This window comes from Cylas formicarius, unplaced genomic scaffold, assembly GCF_029955315.1.
Source record: "Cylas formicarius isolate icCylForm1 unplaced genomic scaffold, icCylForm1.1 PGA_scaffold_8__14_contigs__length_24414737, whole genome shotgun sequence".
In the NCBI taxonomy this organism is placed as follows: Eukaryota; Metazoa; Arthropoda; class Insecta; order Coleoptera; family Brentidae; genus Cylas; species Cylas formicarius.
The window spans coordinates 3,224,748-3,243,687 of record NW_026844361.1 but is presented as its reverse complement, the minus strand read 5'-3'; the positions used below and the strand labels follow the sequence as shown (position 1 = coordinate 3,243,687).

General features: G+C 36.9%; 2 protein-coding genes across 3 annotated transcripts in view; one reads left to right on the top strand and one right to left on the bottom strand.

Moving 5' to 3' along the window:
• Positions 1-4,758: 4,758 nt before the first annotated feature.
• Positions 4,759-6,933, top strand: LOC132706411 (uncharacterized). The gene has a single exon (XM_060677741.1). It carries the CDS (start codon positions 4,759-4,761, stop codon positions 6,610-6,612), a length of 1,854 nt encoding a protein of 617 aa, XP_060533724.1. The 3' UTR covers positions 6,613-6,933.
• An 808-nt stretch (positions 6,934-7,741) lies between these two features.
• The window catches only part of LOC132706846 (histone-lysine N-methyltransferase SETD1), a 40,706-nt gene continuing 29,507 nt past the window's right edge, over positions 7,742-18,940 (bottom strand). For both annotated transcript variants that reach the window (XM_060678435.1, XM_060678436.1), the window contains 4 exons: positions 15,088-15,771; positions 13,279-13,765; positions 8,099-8,451; positions 7,742-8,035 (listed from right to left, as the gene is read on the bottom strand). In XM_060678435.1, coding sequence (XP_060534418.1) covers positions 7,862-8,035; positions 8,099-8,451; positions 13,279-13,765; positions 15,088-15,771 — 1,698 coding nt within the window. In that variant the 3' untranslated portion in view covers positions 7,742-7,861. The remainder of the gene's footprint in view (positions 8,036-8,098; positions 8,452-13,278; positions 13,766-15,087; positions 15,772-18,940) is intronic.

Genomic DNA, 18,940 nt, shown 5'->3' with positions numbered 1-18,940 from the left:
CCTAAAGGAACGACGAGGGTGTACGTTAAGTCGACGAATGTGCGATGTAGGTACTACAAGCTACGTCGTTAGAATTAACTTCGCGTCCGATTTTTGACATTTCCTACGCTTCGTTTTGTTTTCGCGCGGGTTGCTTATGGAGATGGTACGTTTTGTAAGCACAAGATTATATGTTTATACACGACTTTATCATATTTTTAATAAATATGTAACATTACCCATCAAATTTGAAAAAATGTCAAAAAATTTATTACCTCAGCGTTGGTTTTATTTATCCCGCTCCCGAAATTAGAAGACCGGCCTCCGCGAGACTAGCAACTTTTAAGAAGAAAGGTTTCCAACTAACGGGCCCGTGCTATACCAAATTAGGCAATCCAAACCACGCCATCATATATGGCCGTCTAGTAGGTCACGTAGAAAATCATTTGTGTGGCGAGTTCTGGTTTCTATGTTAGTTATTTTGAGATGGAGATTCTTTATTCAAAGAAATTATTAAAACAAAAACTCGATATTGGTCAAAGGTAATTAAAAAACTGTAAAAGAGTTAGTGTTTTTTATGAAATGTTTTTGTAGATATCAGATGAGGCTACAATTAGTAGATAGTTTAGATACATTTATTTTAGACATGTATTGTTTAGACTATTCAATTAATGGAGTTCCGCCAGTCACCAATATGGATGTTATAAGTTGTTTGATGTTTTCCAATAGCTTTTACTCTAAGGAGCAGATGAAGGCTTTTAAGAGCAAGAGTAAGCTTATAAGTACTTTGAATCTGACTTTGTTTTACAAGTCAAGAAACGGCATTTCTATTTCATAAGTGAAACGTGACCTGAGCTAACTACATTATTTAAAATTAGTGTTTTGTGAGTGTTGTTTGTGAGGGTGTGCAAATTGAAATGTTTGTAGCAATCATATATCAATGAAAATCTCTAAAATCTAATCCCGACATCGTAATCCAAAAAGCAGACAAAGGAAATGCTACGGCGGTCATGAAGACAAATGAATATCAGGAAAAGATTCACGATATTCTTGCAGAAGGGTCACATCGTCAAGTTAAAAAAAATCCTACGCCATCTAAGGAACACCTTAAATCTGTTATTAAGGTTTCTTTTCCATCAGAGTTCGTGAAAAAGTCTGTCACCCCTCATGACTCTAAAATTTTCTCGTCTCTGCAGACTCCCTAAGATTCACAAACCAGCATTACCTCTTCGATCTATTGTCAGCACCATTGCTTCTCCAACATATTCTCTAGCAAAATATTAAAACCCTTCACAGCGAAAATTGATAGTTTCGTACTTAATTCCTTTCATTTAATCGTACAATTAAAAAGTATTACATTAGATCTACAAGATATTGTGGTAGGACTTGAAACCTGAAATATGAAACTTGTCTGAACTTTAAATTTACCTTTAACTTTAACTTGTTCAGCCTGTCATTGAAAATTTACTTGTTATTACTCTCTCGCAATAAGAAACAGCATAGTACTATAACATAGTCATTGTATTGTATTATGTTTTTCGTGAGAGAAGTCTTGCAAAATTAAAAACTTTGACGTTTTAATATTCTACCCTCACGTGATATTCACAATTTAGGACATGGAAGAAGATAGCAGGGAAACAACAATGAGATACTCCCCGAGTGCGAGGGATGGGGTTTTCGTTGTCCTGGATCCGGCGGCCCGACAGCAGCAGAAAGATCAGGATCGACGAGCGATCAGTGTGAGCTGATACATAATCCACCGGAAAGGTTTGTGCTGCCATCCAAAACGCAGTAATTGTTATAATATACGGATGGGATAGCATGGGAATGTCGGAAAGATTTTTTTGAGGAACATAAGCCTGCCTGCAAAATGATTCTAGAGTGAAACGGTTTTGAGAAACTCGTGAAAATATAAAAAGTTTGGTGTCGTATTTTTGCCTGCAAAGCCCAAAATAAGGCAAACATGATCTTGGGGTTTATGGGCGACATATTGAATATTTTCATTATTGGATAGACCATTAAAATACTTTTAAATGACGGATCACGTGATGAATTTATCATAGGGACACAAATAAAAATTTTATTTGAATTGAAGACAAAAGTTTGACAGTTCGTTGATCGTTTATACTGAACCTTTGTTTATTCAAAATTCAATTACGTAAAAAATTAAAAAAATACTTAAAAATGTGTTGTAGATTTTGGCTTTCTGTATTGTTGCTTCGACATTTCTAACCGATGTTGTCCGGCCTTGGATTGGCCAATAAATTGGTATCCAGTCTTCCTGAGATAATTTTATTTGGCTGTAATCTTTAAGCTCTCTATTTAAATATTCTGTCACTGCAGTTTCCTTCCTTCCATTCAAAACATCACTGACCACATATAGAAAGTTCTTAAAAACTATAACGTCAAACCCAGATTTACTCAACATCTTTGATCCGTAAAAGACAAAATTCCGTTCGAGATACGAGGAGTTTACAGCTTTCCATGCATATGCGGCAAAGAATACATTGCAGAGACCGAACGAAAAATATCAACTAGACTCAAAGAAGAATAGAAAATTTTATTCGATTAAACTAAAATTCTTGCATACAATCAATTCTTCTACCAACATAAGCAACCAAACAACCTTAACCGCGACTCAGGTCTTTACCTGTCACCAATATGGGAATCTGGCATCGATGTTTATGCCCATCATTTAGCTCCGCCTCCCTCAAACAATATATACGCAGGGCCGGAGTAAAATGCGAGGCAGTTTCAGTTTAGCTCTGAAGAAGCCAACAGGATGATTGGCGATACGACAGCAAATTCGACTCAATAACAACTGTATTTTATTTATATGAAATCTGGAATATTGCGATTTTGTTATATGGTCCGCGAATATATTATTTAAACAAAGAATTTATACGAATTGGAAATTTTGATATAAAAATTCAAAAATTGCTCTTCAGTATCTCGCTGAAGCCATAATGCCAGAACTCTTGGCTAAATTTCTCACTCTTTCCAATGTGAGCAAGAAACTTGTGGAACAGAATGATGAATGTGTAAATTTAGAAGCTGTTCCCGATGCATCTTGGGGACCATTCGAAATAGATTTTTAAAAATATATTTTTTTATTGAAACAATAACTTTGTTTTTTGTTTCTACCTTTGTTTGATATACCATTATAGAGTTCTCCAAACGATCTATAGTCTTTACGAGTTTATCCGGTATTTCAATTTGGTAACTTTTTATGAAGTTCTAACCAAAAGTCTACCTCGCTTGAGTTTCTCTTCGATTCTCAATTATTCAATGACACACATCCGTACTTCGGTACTTCGTGCATACAAAAACTTGTCTCTTATTGCTGGTTTTGTAATAACAACCAATTCTTTGCACCAACGCACGCAAAGTCTCTTGGCATCAGTCAATGTTCAAAACTCTTTCTGTAAAGTTTTAATTGTTATTCTTCTGATACGCATCATATATCGACCGTCTCAATATTCCGGCATGGTGCATACCAAGTAGAATTTTTGGGACCCCACCATCCCTCCGCGTTTTCATTTCTTGAATATCATTCACAACTACGTCACGTACTGTGGCATAGGGTGTTTTAATCACCTTGGACGTTAATTTTATGGCTCCACTTTCCCCAGATAAAAAAGCACACTGAGTCTTGCAACACAATTGAATAACAAATTGGTAATTACTAATTACAAACACAAGACGGAATAGAAATTATTCAAAAGTTTCGACGGCTAAGAAAATAATCTTTCGTAGAACTGACAGTACACTCCAAAGCATTATCTACATAAGATTTTGTATTTCTTTCCTAGGAAAATGTTATGTTATGTTATAACTTTAAATTGGGAATCAGTTTAAGTTTTCTAATGTGTTTAATACATCTAACGAGCAAATTCAACTTGGAATTGACCTGCCTCAAGTAGGGACTGTTTTAGGAAGATTTATAAAAAGCACACTAATATGAATTAATATAACAGTTTAATCAAAGAAAATTTCCCGACTCTTAAAATACAACAGTCCGCACGGCACAGTACTTGTCGGCCGACATCTTAAATACGACCTTGGCTTGTGGTTCACGTGCTGAAAAGAACGGTCCCTTCCACTTTATAACTGGCGGGTCTTAACCTCATTCCGAAATCAAAACCATAAAAGCTTGAAAAAACGGTATATGGTTTGGAGAACTCTAACTTGTGCGTAATGGTTTAAATTTGAAAGAAAATCTTTATATTTTATAATAGGTATTTTATAGGTATTAATTTTAAAATGATATGCCACATCTTAAAAGGTGGATTCAGTCTTTACACCTTTACAAGGGTGAGGATCAACTGATTAAAGCAACTTAGTGCTGTGATATAATATGGGAAATGGGAACATATTCCTTTATGATTTCAAATATTAACAGACGAACCATATTCAAAGCCAGTATATTTTTCTTCATTGTTCCCAATCTTCAATTTTTTAGCTGTAAAACTGCGCTGTTTCAATTTTAGAGTCAACTCATCTATCTTTAAGTCTGTTTGAGTAGATTTTTCAGTAGGTTGATTCTTATATTTTCTCTTGGTACCTTCATCGATTTCTTGGCTACCGTTCTTTTACAAAAAAACTTCATCGCGGTTTGAACGGTTCCCACAGCCAACCACAACGCAAGTTGTATGCATTTTTCCATAAGCTTTTATAGTTAAGAAAACAGCTAAACACTTTTGTGCTTTGATTATTTGCCCTTGGACTCCATATTGAATTTAATTTGACAATTCGATGGATTGCCTAATAAGACCAACGATGACAACTGTTGACGTTAAATTTCTTATAGCGCATTGCGATGCCGGAGAAAACACACGGGGCCGTATAGATTACGAATTAATTCCAGAAAAACGCCGATATTCCGTCTCGTTCGACTGTTACGGCGGAATTGTAAAAGTGTGGACGCCCAACTGCGCGAAGTTCTTGACCACCGTTAGGAAAAACCAGCTCGTATGGATTCCCATTTGCGTGAAACACTCGGTAAAGCAACTAAGCGTAGAAGAGTTAACAATTTTGAAACAACGCGTGTTAGAAATCGCCATATTTGTGGACGATACGCCGCCCGTAGACGAAGTTCTAGAGAACTTCGCCCGAGTTAACGAAGGCTTCGTAGAAGTATTTGAAGAAGATACCAAAATGAATCAAAACCTGACTGAAGACGAAGCCGTGCTGAAGTATTACGAAAAAGACAACGAATATTTGCATGACATCGTAAATTTCGAAAGCGGCGAACTTCACGTGCCAGTAATGAAATACAACAAAGCGGCAACAATGAGGGATGAGAAATATAACCGTTTGGTGGTAACGATAACAGGCGAAGTGCTCCTTACCGATCCGGAACGAGCAATATTTAAGGCAGAAGACACCGAACACCCTATATCCAAGTTCATAATGATTATCACCGTGGGTAACCTCCTCACTACCGACCAGAAAGTCTCACTGAATCCGCTGGTCGTTAAACTCAAATCGATCGAAAATTTCCCTAGTGAACGCCTCGAAAACACTCCTTACAGAGCTCTGTATTGCCGGTACTCTATCCCCGCGATCGCGGAGTGCAAAACGGCTCCTATTCCCATCCAACGATCGATTTTTCTCAACGACAGTCGAATCTACTTCACCCACGGCCTCCCGAAAATAAAACTGCTGGAGTTTTTGTACTCCAAGAGGCTCGTGGTCGAAATAGGGGCGGTTAAAACCGGCAACGCTGCGAAGCGAAGCGACGCCGTGTTCGGAGGCGACCGAAACGACGCGAACATCGCCCAAATCTCGAAAGGCGAGTGGGCTTGCATCGGTGCAGAGGAAGCCGACAGAGAGACCGAAATTATGGTGGCTGTGTGTTCCTTCGATCTAAGCTCTTTGCTGGACAACGTTTGGCAGTTCAAGGAGCAAGGCCAATTGCACGTGCCGAGTAACACAACGTTCATGAAATTTTACGATCTCCCTCAAGAGAAAGGGCGAGGTTACTCGTCTTTGAACGAAATCAATCTGGTTATGGACACAGCACCGGCAAATATTTTGACCGAGTCGCTTCTTTTGCGAAACGGAGCCAGCTTAACGCTCGAAGCTTACTTGTTGGCTCCTCAAGCGGCTCCTTTGGTGCTGCACCGAATCCCCGACACTTTCAAGAGGCTCTTTTGCGTAGTCACCGACAAGGCACTGGCCTCGTCCTTCATGGAGGAAATACTCGCCCACCGAGACACTTTGACGGGTTTTGTGATCGATAACGGCCTCAGCTGCTTCGTTTTCGTCGAGGGCCCCTCGTTCGGTCACTTGCTGAACATCTGGCGCGAAATTGAACGCGCGCCAGTTACTAGTGCTAGGGTATTCTTCGACAGCAACACAGTGTTCGAGCGAAGACTCTACAACAGTTGCGATACGCCATTCGGACTGCATATCGTCATCCTCAAACGGCCCTTGCGAGAAATTTTGAAAAATAAACACGTGTACGTGCGAAGCAATTTGCCGGCGCCATGCCTCAAGGCCCTGACCAAGCTGCACTTGTTGTCGAAGTGTTGGTCGATGAAAATGATATTGCAGTACGAATTGTTACCCGGGCGTGAAGAATTAACGAGCTTGGATATTGAATACGGCGTACCCTTTACGGGAAAATAATTTAAAGCTCAGTTAGTAATTTTAAATATTCCTTGAACACCGTTGATGCCAAACATTTTACCTATATTCATATATCGAGAAACAATTTTGAATTAAATGAAATAATTGAACTGGCAGACAAAGGCACCGACGAGTATAGAATACACGATATGCCAAAAATACACTACCATACAATTATTGCTGATTCTACTGAAAAAGCGTCTTGGAATCGATTCACTGAACTGATATCTTAGAGAATTCGACAGCCCAATCAGACACCAAAATTCACTTTCGAAGAACGATAATTCGATCTGTCGTCACAGACCACTTAATATAGTTGTATTCTGTGTGGTAGTGATTCTTTTTATTTGCTTCTATGGGCCCAATGCGCATGGGTTTGGTGATTGACATTGAGATCAGCAAATTCTGATCATTTTTTTTTTAATTCCACGACTTGTATGGTGCATTCACGCAACAATCCGTCAACATTAATATTAATATTAAAATTAAACGTTAAAAATTAACGTTGCATGTAAACTTGCCAAGTTATTCTTCTCTATAGTAAATAATCCCATTTTCAAAAACAGCTAAGTTTTTAATGTTAATGTTAATAGGTTAGTCGAGCTACAAGAACACCTGAATTCACCAAAGAAACATTTTAATTTAAATTTTAAATTTAACAATGGCAAGTTAAGAGGAAATGAAATAATGCTTAGACGTTTCCTTCCGTCGGCTGGCAGACTTCTTCTATCCAATTTGTGTAACATTTAGCACATTGACTAGGAACATTCACCCATGACTAACATCCGCGAAAGTTCTTCATTTGATCAAAGACCAACACATATACAATGACTTAAACATCGCCAACAATTATTCTCCGGTGACAAAAATATACTTTGACATATACGTTCACAAAACACTCAGTAAACAAAAACCACTTAATTCAAACCGATGTCGAAGCCTTTAAGACGAATACAAACCGATTGTTTAGTGGGCCATGCGCTAATGTTCTTCTTCTTATTCCATATATGAGAGTCTTCGACCACTTTAAAACTGGCACGGTTGGTAATTGCAACCATTTTTTATTCCAATACCAATTTTCCTGGAGAACATGATTTGTGCCGAGATTCTCCGGTTGCAAAAAAATCAAGAAATAAAACTATACTCAGACGGAATGTGTTGATGATGTATTAACAAATCCGCTATATTTACAGAAAATTATGTACAATCATTAAAAACACAATTTAAAACCACCCAACCTCACTTTCGTTTAGTTCAAAGTGCCCCGACAGGTGGCGGCGCCACACAGACACGTAATCTTGTCCTCCTCGATAGGGAACTTGTAATCGTAAGTAATCTCCTCGTTCACCGCTATCGGCTGCTTCGAATAGATGACGATTTTCTTGCGCGACTCGATCGTGATGATTTTCGCGTAGCAATTCGGCTGCAACGAAAAAAAAAACGAAAATAAATACAAATTCGAGAAAACGAGACATCCGAAACCCACGTTACAACTGTGATTGATGAACCGCGCCAAATTTCCGCACTTGGTCGCGTCTATGATATTCTCCAAGTCTATCCTGAAGAGGTACGAGCTTCCGATGCCCGTGGCTTCGTATTTCTGTTCCCTGAAGTCGGCCACGCTGTGACGTATCATCTGGCCCACGTACTCGATCACCATTTCGTCCGCGGCGATTGGTTCCATCGCGAACAATCCCCAATCGTGAATGGCCGACTTGGCAAACTTGAGCTGCTTCTTACGGAATTTCAGCTGGTTGAATTTCAACAGGTCCGAGTCCGTATCGGATCCGAACGCGGTCAGCAATCTGCGCTGATTGGAACGCGCCTCCCTCGACAGACCTACGATTCAAAACGAGCAACCTAAAGTCATCACGTATTTTGATGTTAAACATTCTAATTTCAAGAGTATGAAAATTTATTAAAATATCAAAAAAGGCAATCCTCCCTTACGTGATGAATGTAAGCCCAATTATATAGCTCAAAAATTTATACAGGAAAAAAATACTTGTCTTGATAACTCTAAAACCATGTCTTGCACAACTAAGTCATCTGATGTGACAGACACCTGTCTCACAGAACTGCGTTATGATAACTACTTGTGGGCCACAGCGCACATACAAAATTTATATGTGTTTGTGGAACAGAAAAATCCTTATTTTTTGTTTTATATCAGGGGTATATTGCTACGAATAATCAACTATGTCGTATGGCTAAATTAATAGTTATCCTAAGGTAAAATTCGATAAATTTTCACGCATTTAGGGAAAAATTTGCTTCACCAAATGAGACCTCAACCTTGTGTTTGTCAAACGGAGAATTCTTACTTTTCTGTGCTGTATAAATGGTTTTAAACTGATATAAATATTAGCTGTGTGGTGTGAAAATGCAAGTAGTTATCCTAACGCGATTCTATGAAACTAACGAAAAATATTTAGTAAAAATATAGGGCAAAAATTGGAGATGGTTTTCTATTATTTGTCGACTCTTTGATAATTGCGACATACTCAAATAGCCCTTAATAACCCTTAAGTTTTACTTTAAGGAATTATTATTTTGTTTATTATATGCTCTTGACGATAAACCCTCAATATATACGGTTCCTGCATAGTTGTTTGTTGTTTAATTTTTATTATATACATAATAAGATTTGACGTCTGTATCTGACAATTTTATATGTCTGATTATATTCTTTTAAATCAAATTTATTTTTTGATAAATGATACTGCAAATTTCATGTGTTTCTTGAATTTCCCATATTTAACCTCATTACTTGAGAGAATTAATGAATTATTCAATTCAAAAATTCGCAATTTTTTGTCTAAATATAGGAAAATTTGTGTGTAGTCCGTGCTTTACCAAATTTAAATGAAATCTTGCAATTGTGTTTGTCGAACGGAGAATCTCCATTTTGTAGATCTGTAAAAATAGTTAAAAATTACTACAAATATCAACTATTTAGTGGCTCCGGGCAAGTAACGAACGCAACGAAGCATAGATCAACTACTGGTTTGAATAAGAGAGACCTCAATGTTCGCCTTTAAAGCGAGAATCAGTATAAGTTAGTCGGCCCATGATAAAATTTTTAAAGTATATTTTGATGAGTCTAAAGCGACGCGGTTTAACCTTTTACTTATCTCCATCTTTAATTGCTTGTTTTAGTTTAGCTTTTTGGTATATACTAATTAGTTAGCAAACCGGGATCGGCAATATCCTTTCCTTTTCTAACATTCCTACCAAACATTTCTTTCTTCTAACTGATAATTATGTCATCAAATTATTTCGGTCACTACACACACACTCACAAACCAAACATAAAATCGAAGATAAAATCGTGTGGGGTGACCATGCAAGTAGTTATCCTAACGCGGTTCTGTGACAAACTAACCAAAAGATTTGGTAAACCAAATTTGGTTCTAAATGAGAGAAATTTGTGTCACATAACCGCTTTAGGACAATTACATGGTAACCAATACTTTATACGAAACTGTTTTTAAAAAACTTAACCGGCTCAACACATGGTCGAGGCCTAAAAGAGATATGTATCAATATTCTACCACATACGCTGCCCCATAAAAGTTCTTATAGGATGGGATCCACAAATAACATAATAAAACAAAAAAGATTTCTGGTTAATTAATTAAAAATTTATAAAATACTGGTTTAAATACGCGTTAGCAGGGAATATAGACTTCAAGGATCTCCTGATACTTCTGAACATTCAAGTTAGTCGGTATGGCGGAGTTTCAGTCACTACACACGCACTTACAAACCAAAGATAAAATTGTGTTGCTTGGCTATGCAAGCAGTTATCCTAACGCGGTTCTCTGACAAACAAACCAAAAGGTTTGGTAAAACAAATTTGGTCCTAAATGGGATAAAATTCTATCATATAGGACTGCTGAGTAATTTTTTATACGAAATTGTTTAAAAAAAAAACGTAACCTGCTCAACACATTGTCGAGACCTCAAAGAGATACACAATGATTATGGAACTGTTAGATGCTTTAAATGCTGTAAATATGGCCATTTGGCTAAAGAGTGTAAGGATAAAAAACTATGTGGAAAATGCAGTGGTGAACATGACATAAAAGACTGCGCTAGTAATGAATTTAAGTGTCCAAATTGTGTAGCAGCCAAAAACAAATATAGTTTGAAATTAAATGTTGACCATACAGCATGGGATATAAACAACTGCACGACATATAAGCGCATTGTACCAAGTCCAAGGTAATAAATTAGTGAAATAGCAATTAGACACTAATTTCGCCTTAAGTTCTGGAGTAGTTTACTTCAATTGCTAGGGATATCTGAACAATAAGGACAATATAATTGTTTTCATTAATGACTGGAAACTAAAAGCACTGTTTTTGTCTAAAACTCATGTATCTGAGGATATTCATCACAGTGAGTTGTGTATTGATGGATACAAGCTGGAACAGTGCGTTACCAATAATAGGAGAACTGGAGAAGTGATGGCATTCATAAGGTATGATATAAAGTACAAATTAAAGAACGTATCTTGTGTACAAAATTATGTATGGATGTTGCCTGTGGAGATAGTGCTATTTGGGTCAAAATATCTATGTAGTGTTCCATATCATCCTCCACGGTTGTAAAATGCTAAATTTTTGGACTATTTTTCAAATTATTTGGATGAACTGAGCGATTTCACGGGAACAAACATTATCATGGGAGATTTTAATTTTGATTTGCTAAAAAATACGTTTTACGAATTATAGACAAAAGTGAAACTCTGACAGATTATATAATAACCAATGATAAATATCTGGAACATAAAATACATCTAACACCAAGAATTGGCGGTCATAACATACTGTCCATAGAAATAGAAAATACAAGCCATGGCCTGCCTACAAAAAAGAGAGAAATCGCATTGTAAGCTGCATTAATTTAGAAAAACAAAGATATTTTAAAGATATTATTGATATAAATAAAACAAACTCCAAAGAAATGTGGAACAATTTAAAAACGCTACTTCTCAAAAAGGCATTCTTCCCGATGAGTTGCAGTTTGGCAAGCGAATTTAATAAGTATTTTATAGACAATGTTAAAAATACTTTGAGTGGCATTCCGCCATCCCAGGCTGTGAATGATATAACTGATAATATACCAACTTATGGTGAAATAGATCAGTTTAATACCATAATTATGCAGGTCCTAAAAAAATAATAAGAGAATTAAAAAATGTGACTGGTGATGAGTGTGGTATCTCAAAGAGTGTATTGATTGATGCCTGTGCAGCTGTCTGAAATCGATTGTTGCACATTGTGAGTGAATTTTTCCCGGAGGCATGGAAGACATTAATGGTGATCCCTGTACAGAAGGTTCCCAACACCAATCTTTGTCAAGAATTTAGGCCAATTAATACCGTTCCAGTTTATAAGAAGGTCCTTGGGGTTGTGGTGAAACAGCAACTGCAAAGTTATTGTGAAGATAACAATATTTTAGTGCCTAACCAGTCGGGCTTTCGCTTTAAACATTCATGTGAATCTGTCTTTGTTACTGTCTGTGATGATTTCTCGAGGGCCATGGAGTTGTGTTGGCTGTATTTTTGGATTTTAAGCGTGCTTTCCAAACAATAAGTAGAACTAGACTGTTAAGAAAATTGTACAAAATGGGTGTTAAGGGAACAGCGTATAAATCTTGGTTCGTATTTAACAGTTAGGGTACAAAAAACGAAATATAGAAATTGCATATCTGATTGCATAACTGTAGAACATGGTGTACCTCAGGGGACAGTTTTGGGACCATTGTTGTTTCTTATGTATATGAACGATATTGCAAATATTTTAGATGATACTAAAGCGATATTATTTGCGGATGACACTATGTGGGTGAAAATGTGGATGAAATGCAAAGAAAAATGAATGCTGATCTGAAGAAGGTTTCTGAATGGCTGTGCAATAATAACGTTTGTATAAACACGTACAAGTCAAAATTTTGTATTTCTGGTAAACGACATAAATTGAGTAAATTAAATTTCGATACAAACATTTATATTAACAACAAAAAATTAATTCATGAAAACGAAATTAAATATCTGGGTGTTTGTTATATTTCGCTCAAATTTGACGTTTCATACACATGCCCATGATACAATGAATACATTTTCTAAAAAGATTAATTTTATATCTAGACTAGGGAAAAATTTGACAATTGACACCAAAATCTTATTGTATAACAGCCTAGCTGCTCCCCATTTAGAATTTTGTTCCAAACTTTTGTTCAATTTGCCTAATAATAAATTACACCAATTGCAGATTATTCAAAATAAGAAATATACTAAAGTCTAACAGATATATGCCAATTCAAAGCATGTTGAGTGTTCTTAATTTCTTGTCTGTAAAACAAAAAGTAATGTTTAATTATGTTAAAGGTGAGGACTTGATTACGATTTTTTACACATGTATTTAAAATACATAACATTTGGGACATTTATTGACCTTTGTGACTTGGGAATGATTTCACCCAATTTTTTACTTCTTAGTGTTGCCTACCAAGTTTGACAATCTTTGTGTGGCATGTCACGCGAGAATTGACGGACTTAGACTTTTCGGTTGTTGAGCAAAAGATTTTAATTTTGATACCACGTGACGTCAGAAGTTAGAAATCGACCCCTTCTGAGGTCCGAATAACTAGTCATACCTTGTTTGTTGACTGGCACGACAACCGCCGACGTGATGGCGTGAGCCTTGGCGTGGTGGTACTTGTAACGGGACTTTTCGTGCGCGGACATCTTGTAATACCCTTCGGTCCTCGCCGAACCCGTCGAGTGCTGCCTCTCGTCCCGTTTCCGTCTCTTCGGCGGGCTAGAGTACAAATCGGTGACGCAGTGGTCGACCCAGTGTGTGTCGTTGAGCCAGTAACCCATCACGTCGTCCGATAGCAGCTCCTCGTACGATTTTTTGATGTACTCGATGTCTTCCCGGTCGATACCCTTGGTGAGGAATTCGTAAAGAACCGCGAATTCGGACATCTGATCCCGTATTTTGTGGTAAACGTTTTCGTGGACATTGTAGCGGCCCACGTAGTCCTGTTTGGCCGAATAACGCTGCCGTTCGTTGTAGAACGTGTTCTGCAGCTCCTGGAGCTTCTTTTGCTTGCGGGGTCTCGGCTGTTTGGGCGCTTTCTCCTTTAATAAAAACGTTGTCGATTGTTTTTCAGGAAATATATAGGAAGGAAGTCAAAGTAATAAAAGAAATATCCAACAATATTTTTTTTAATTAAAAAATTGATTTTTTTAACCAAATACTTGAAAGTTAAACAAGCGTTAGCGAGGACTACAGGTTTGTGTTCACATCAGAAGTGGCATGATTTTCCAAATAACAGTTAAAGTGAGATTTAACGAACTGTTCTCTATCAGGATTATTGGGATTTTATTTCCAACTCGCTTATTACTTTTGGCAGAAATTAATAGTTTTTCAAAAGTCCCAGAGGGCAACCAATGAGGCAATCATGCCGCCAGCTTTAGTAGTTTTTTTTTCATACAAAATCTTAAGCGACGATCTTTTTAAGAGTTATAAAACTCATTAAACAACCGAAACAAAAAAGATTTTTGAGACTTTGCTTTTTTTTGTTTTCCGATCAACCAGTTAACTCTATTATCTGTAGTTTAACTTATTGAACTTTTATTTGTTCTCGCACATAAAAAAATATTTCAATAATGGCCGTCAATTGGTTGATAGAAAAACATGAAATTTAAGTCATATCATCGCAAAAATCTCATTTCTTCAATTAGTTTACCTCCCAAATTATTACTTCTTTGGCAATTAAAAGCAGTTTGTTGTAATAAATTTTACAGGCCTGTGAAAAATATCGTTGTCCAAAATCTTGTATTTAGAAAATACTAAACCAGTTGGAAAAAAAATCCCCAATAATCCTGATAGAAAACAGTTCATTAAATGTCACTTTAATGATATTGTTGGCCTGAAAACAATCTCACTTCTGACGTAAAAATTATATTAAATCAACCGCTTAAGGAGAACTTTAAAATCTGACATCCCCGATAACGCTGGTCATACGCGTAGTTTAAATTATTGAATTTTTATTTGTTCTCGTAGGTCATACGCGTAGTTTAAATTATTGAATTTTTATTTGTTCTCGTATTTTAAAAAATATTTCATTAAGAGTTAATTGATTGATCGAAAAACAAATAAAACGGAACCCATAACATCGCAAGAATCCCATTTGTTCTGTTAGTTTACTTGCCTTCTGCGACTTTTGAAAAACTATTAATTTCTAAGAAAAGTAACAAGCGAGTGGGAAAAAATTTCCCAATAATCCTAATAAAAAAGCAGTTCGCTAAATGTCACTTTAATGAAATTGTTATATTGAAAATAATCCCACTTCTGATGTATATCCCTAAATGTCACTTAAATGAAACTACTATTTTAAAAATAATCTCACTTCTGATGTGAACGCCGTTCACACTTTTTGTAAGGGAAATTTCCTTACCTTTTTCGGTTTGACGGGTTCCACGACCGGCGCCGTCTCCTCCTTGTTCGTGTATCCATGATCGTGGGCGAGGGTGTCCCCGCGCGGCGTCTCGACACCGACGCCGGCGTCGTTCTCCTTCTCGTCTGGCCGCGACATGCAGTACGAATGCTCTATGACCACCTGGCTCGACGGGCTGCTCTCCCTGGAACCTTCGGACAGGCCCTTGGCGACGGCGTCCACGGCGCCGTTGACGTCCTTTTGTTCGACCGCGTCGTCGTCTTCGGCGGTCACGTGACGCGGCCGATCGTCGTCGACGTCCATCTCGTTCGACGGCGGCTCCGGATTGCGCACTTGCCGCAAGAGGGCGTCCCGTTCCGCCTCGAGCTCTTCCAACGTTTTCTCCTCGATCGCGCTCTTGGTCTCCTCGTCGTCAACGTCGACGTCGCCGTGCGTCGCTTTCTGCGACGGCGGAGTCGGCGTCCGTTCCCTTTCTTCCTTCTCAGCGCGTTCTTGCCGCCTCCGCGCCTCTGTTTCCTGTCGCTCCTTCTCGATCTGTTCCATCCATTCAGTGTTCTTGCGCCTGCGCTCCAGCAGGATCCTCTCGGTGTCGCTCTCGTCGCTGTCGCTGTCGTAGATGCTGTAGAAGTTGTTCTTCGGCCTCTTGGACGGTTCGGATGAGTCGACGGCGCGCGGTGCGACGACCTTATACAACGTGTCGGACATTTTATTTCGAATATTAATATTAAACTTCACGAAATATCAATTGGTATTTCAGTACCTTTTTATTTTAATACAATTATTTACCATATTTTAGTTTACTTGTACGCAAATAGGGCTATTAACCCTTTGCACTCGTATGTCGCCGTATAACAGGTTGGCCGGTCTGTCATGTCCTAAGCTCATTTGTAATATTTCTAAATTGCTATCTTGAACCTTTGTTGAGGACATGTTTACGTAAAAATAAATGATCCCAAGAAATGTTTACGAGATGAAATTGAAAATGAATTACAAAGTAGTGACGATGAATTTTATATTGACGCACCTGAAAATGATAGATTGGATAGTGATAGTATTAGTGGCTGTAATAGTGGTAGTGATATTATAGTTACTGAAAGACAGAGAACCATACCTTTACCTGATAATTTTCGTCCATGGCAGGACGTCACATGCCACGATCAGGCACCAGCTAGGATTCTATTTACTTCTGGGGATGAAATGGCAGGACTACAAATTCCTGATACTTGTACAAAACCCATAGATTTTTTCCAGCTCTTTTTTTTACCGATGAGCTAATAATAAAAATAGTGGAACAAACAAATAACTACGCCAGACATAAAATAACACACAAGAGGTTGTCAAAACGTGGGTAGATACTACAGTAGAAGAGATTACCGCATTTATTGGATTTGTCCTAAATATGGGAACAATAATCTTATCTAATTTCCAAGAGTCACAATACTCTAACTTCAAAATATCTTTTTTTAGTAGTGTATTTAGGAGAGAACGATTTTTACAGATTTTTTGGATGCTCCACTTGCATGAAAACCATCTCTCTTTGGACTCGAACTCAGAAAGTCAGTCACTATTTAGATTATTTGGACAAGCAATTCAAAGAACATTTTGTTGCATCAAGAGAGATATCGGTAGACAAATCTGTTATTGGATTTAAGGGTAAAATTAGTTTTTTAACTTACAATCCTAACAAGCCTACGAAATGGGGGATACTGTATCTACCTACCCGTGTCAAAAATTATTAGACAATAAACAGGATGAAGAGGATATCATTTTTATACCGATAGATACCATACGAGCTTTCCACTTGCAGAAGAATTGTTGAAACTGAATGTTCATTTGACAGATACTATTCAAATCAACGCAAATTTATACCTGATTCTATCAAAAAAACAACATTTGCATACAAATCAGGTAATTTGATGTTATTGGCATATTTCAAGTTGTAAATCAGCGAAATGTAGCATTTACAATACAATTACAATAAATTTATGGGCGGTGTCGACCGCGCAGACTCTTATTCAGCGTCATACTGTTTCCTGAGGAAGTGTTTAAAATGGTGGTGAAAATTATTTTTCTGGGAACTCGAAATGTCCAATGTCAACGCATATTTATTATATAAAATTTCACAAAGGGACCAAAATAAAAAACCAATAACACATCTAAAGTTTGTTCGGGAATTGGTTGACGAGATGACAAAAAACTTTCGGCAGGGGTCCAAAATTTCTGGCAGACCATTGTAGATACAGAAAAGCGGCTAAATGGTAAATTACATATTTTACGCCAAAATGACGGAAAGAAAAAAGAGTGTGCGGTATGTTCTAACCGTAAAGTACACGGCGGCAGGCGGGAAACTACGTATATTTGTGACACTTGCATGCGTAAGCCTTGACTTCACATTGATAACTGCTTCGAACGGTACCAAACACTACAACATTATTATTATATATTATATTATATATTATACATTATAGGATTTAATTTTTTATTATTGTCTATGAATTTATTTAATAATAATGCTAGGGATTATGACAACAATAACAAAATATTGAAAAAAAATCCCAAATCGCGAAAGGACATATATACGAGTGGAAAGGATTAACTTTATAAAATAAATAAATAAATATGTCTTTATTTAGTTAAAAGGTAGAAATACTAAGAGATTGTCGAAATTCCATTGTCTTTATTTTTTGTTTACACTAACGTTTCCGGCAGTTGAGTGCAAATTCATTTTGGTTCTACTTTCACAGCTTTTAGAGTGTGTCAGAGATAAGGATGTCTTCGCAGAGATATTGGAAACCATAAGAGATACAAATATGGTTACATTAGAAAGTCGAAAATTTAAAGGTTGGCAATATGTAGAAAAATAAAAAATTCCTATCATTTTCGAAGATACGACAAAAACCTAAAATTTGCCCATTTTGTTGATTTTTTTTTTATTATTTAAAGAGATGTTAAAAGATAAAAATCAGTTTCTAATCATCACTCTTTGAGCTCTGCAACATAGACAGAAACTTCATTTTTTCATATAGTCCGTGAAAAAACCAAACCATGGGGAAGTTACTGCAAGCTACTTTTCCATGGTACCTTTTTTACCAAAAATCATTGAATCAGTATTTAAAAAATCAAATTAACAAACATTTGGAGAATTTTAATTTTTACTGTAGTCAGCGATATGGATTCAGGGAGGGTTGAGCAACCGACTCTACTATCACCAATCGAATAAAAGCAATAGTTAAAAGACAAGGAGAAGGCAACTTTACGAGTGCAACATTCTATGATATCACTAACTTGGCATCTTGAGCCAAAGCCTAGTTGCTTCATTTCTAGCTCAGAGGGAACAATATATTTTTTATAGCAATAAAACTTCGAGTACATTATCAGTGAGAAATGGAGTTATGCGCAGAGCTCAGTAATGGAACCTACCCTCTCATATATATATATATATATATATATATATATATATATATATATATATATATATATATATATATATATATATATATATATATATATCAACGACCTTCATGAAGTCCTTTTGAATGGTCGGCTCGCGTTGTTAATAAATAAAAAAATCCTACTGAAGCACTTGCTGTAACTAATTAAGGACTGGTTTACAAAAAACAGCTTAACCCTTGACAAAGGGAAAGCAATTTCTTTAATTTTCTGTCAAAGGCATATCATTGAAGTAAATAATTAACACAGTGCAAAATTCTTGGGAATTTATTTAGACACTAAATTGGTGTCACTACGCAGACCAAGTGGCTAAAAAAATATTAAAAAAACATTTTTCTAATACGTAGCCTAAACGGCACTGTAGATTGGAACATATTGACAGAACATCATGCTGTAGCTGGCT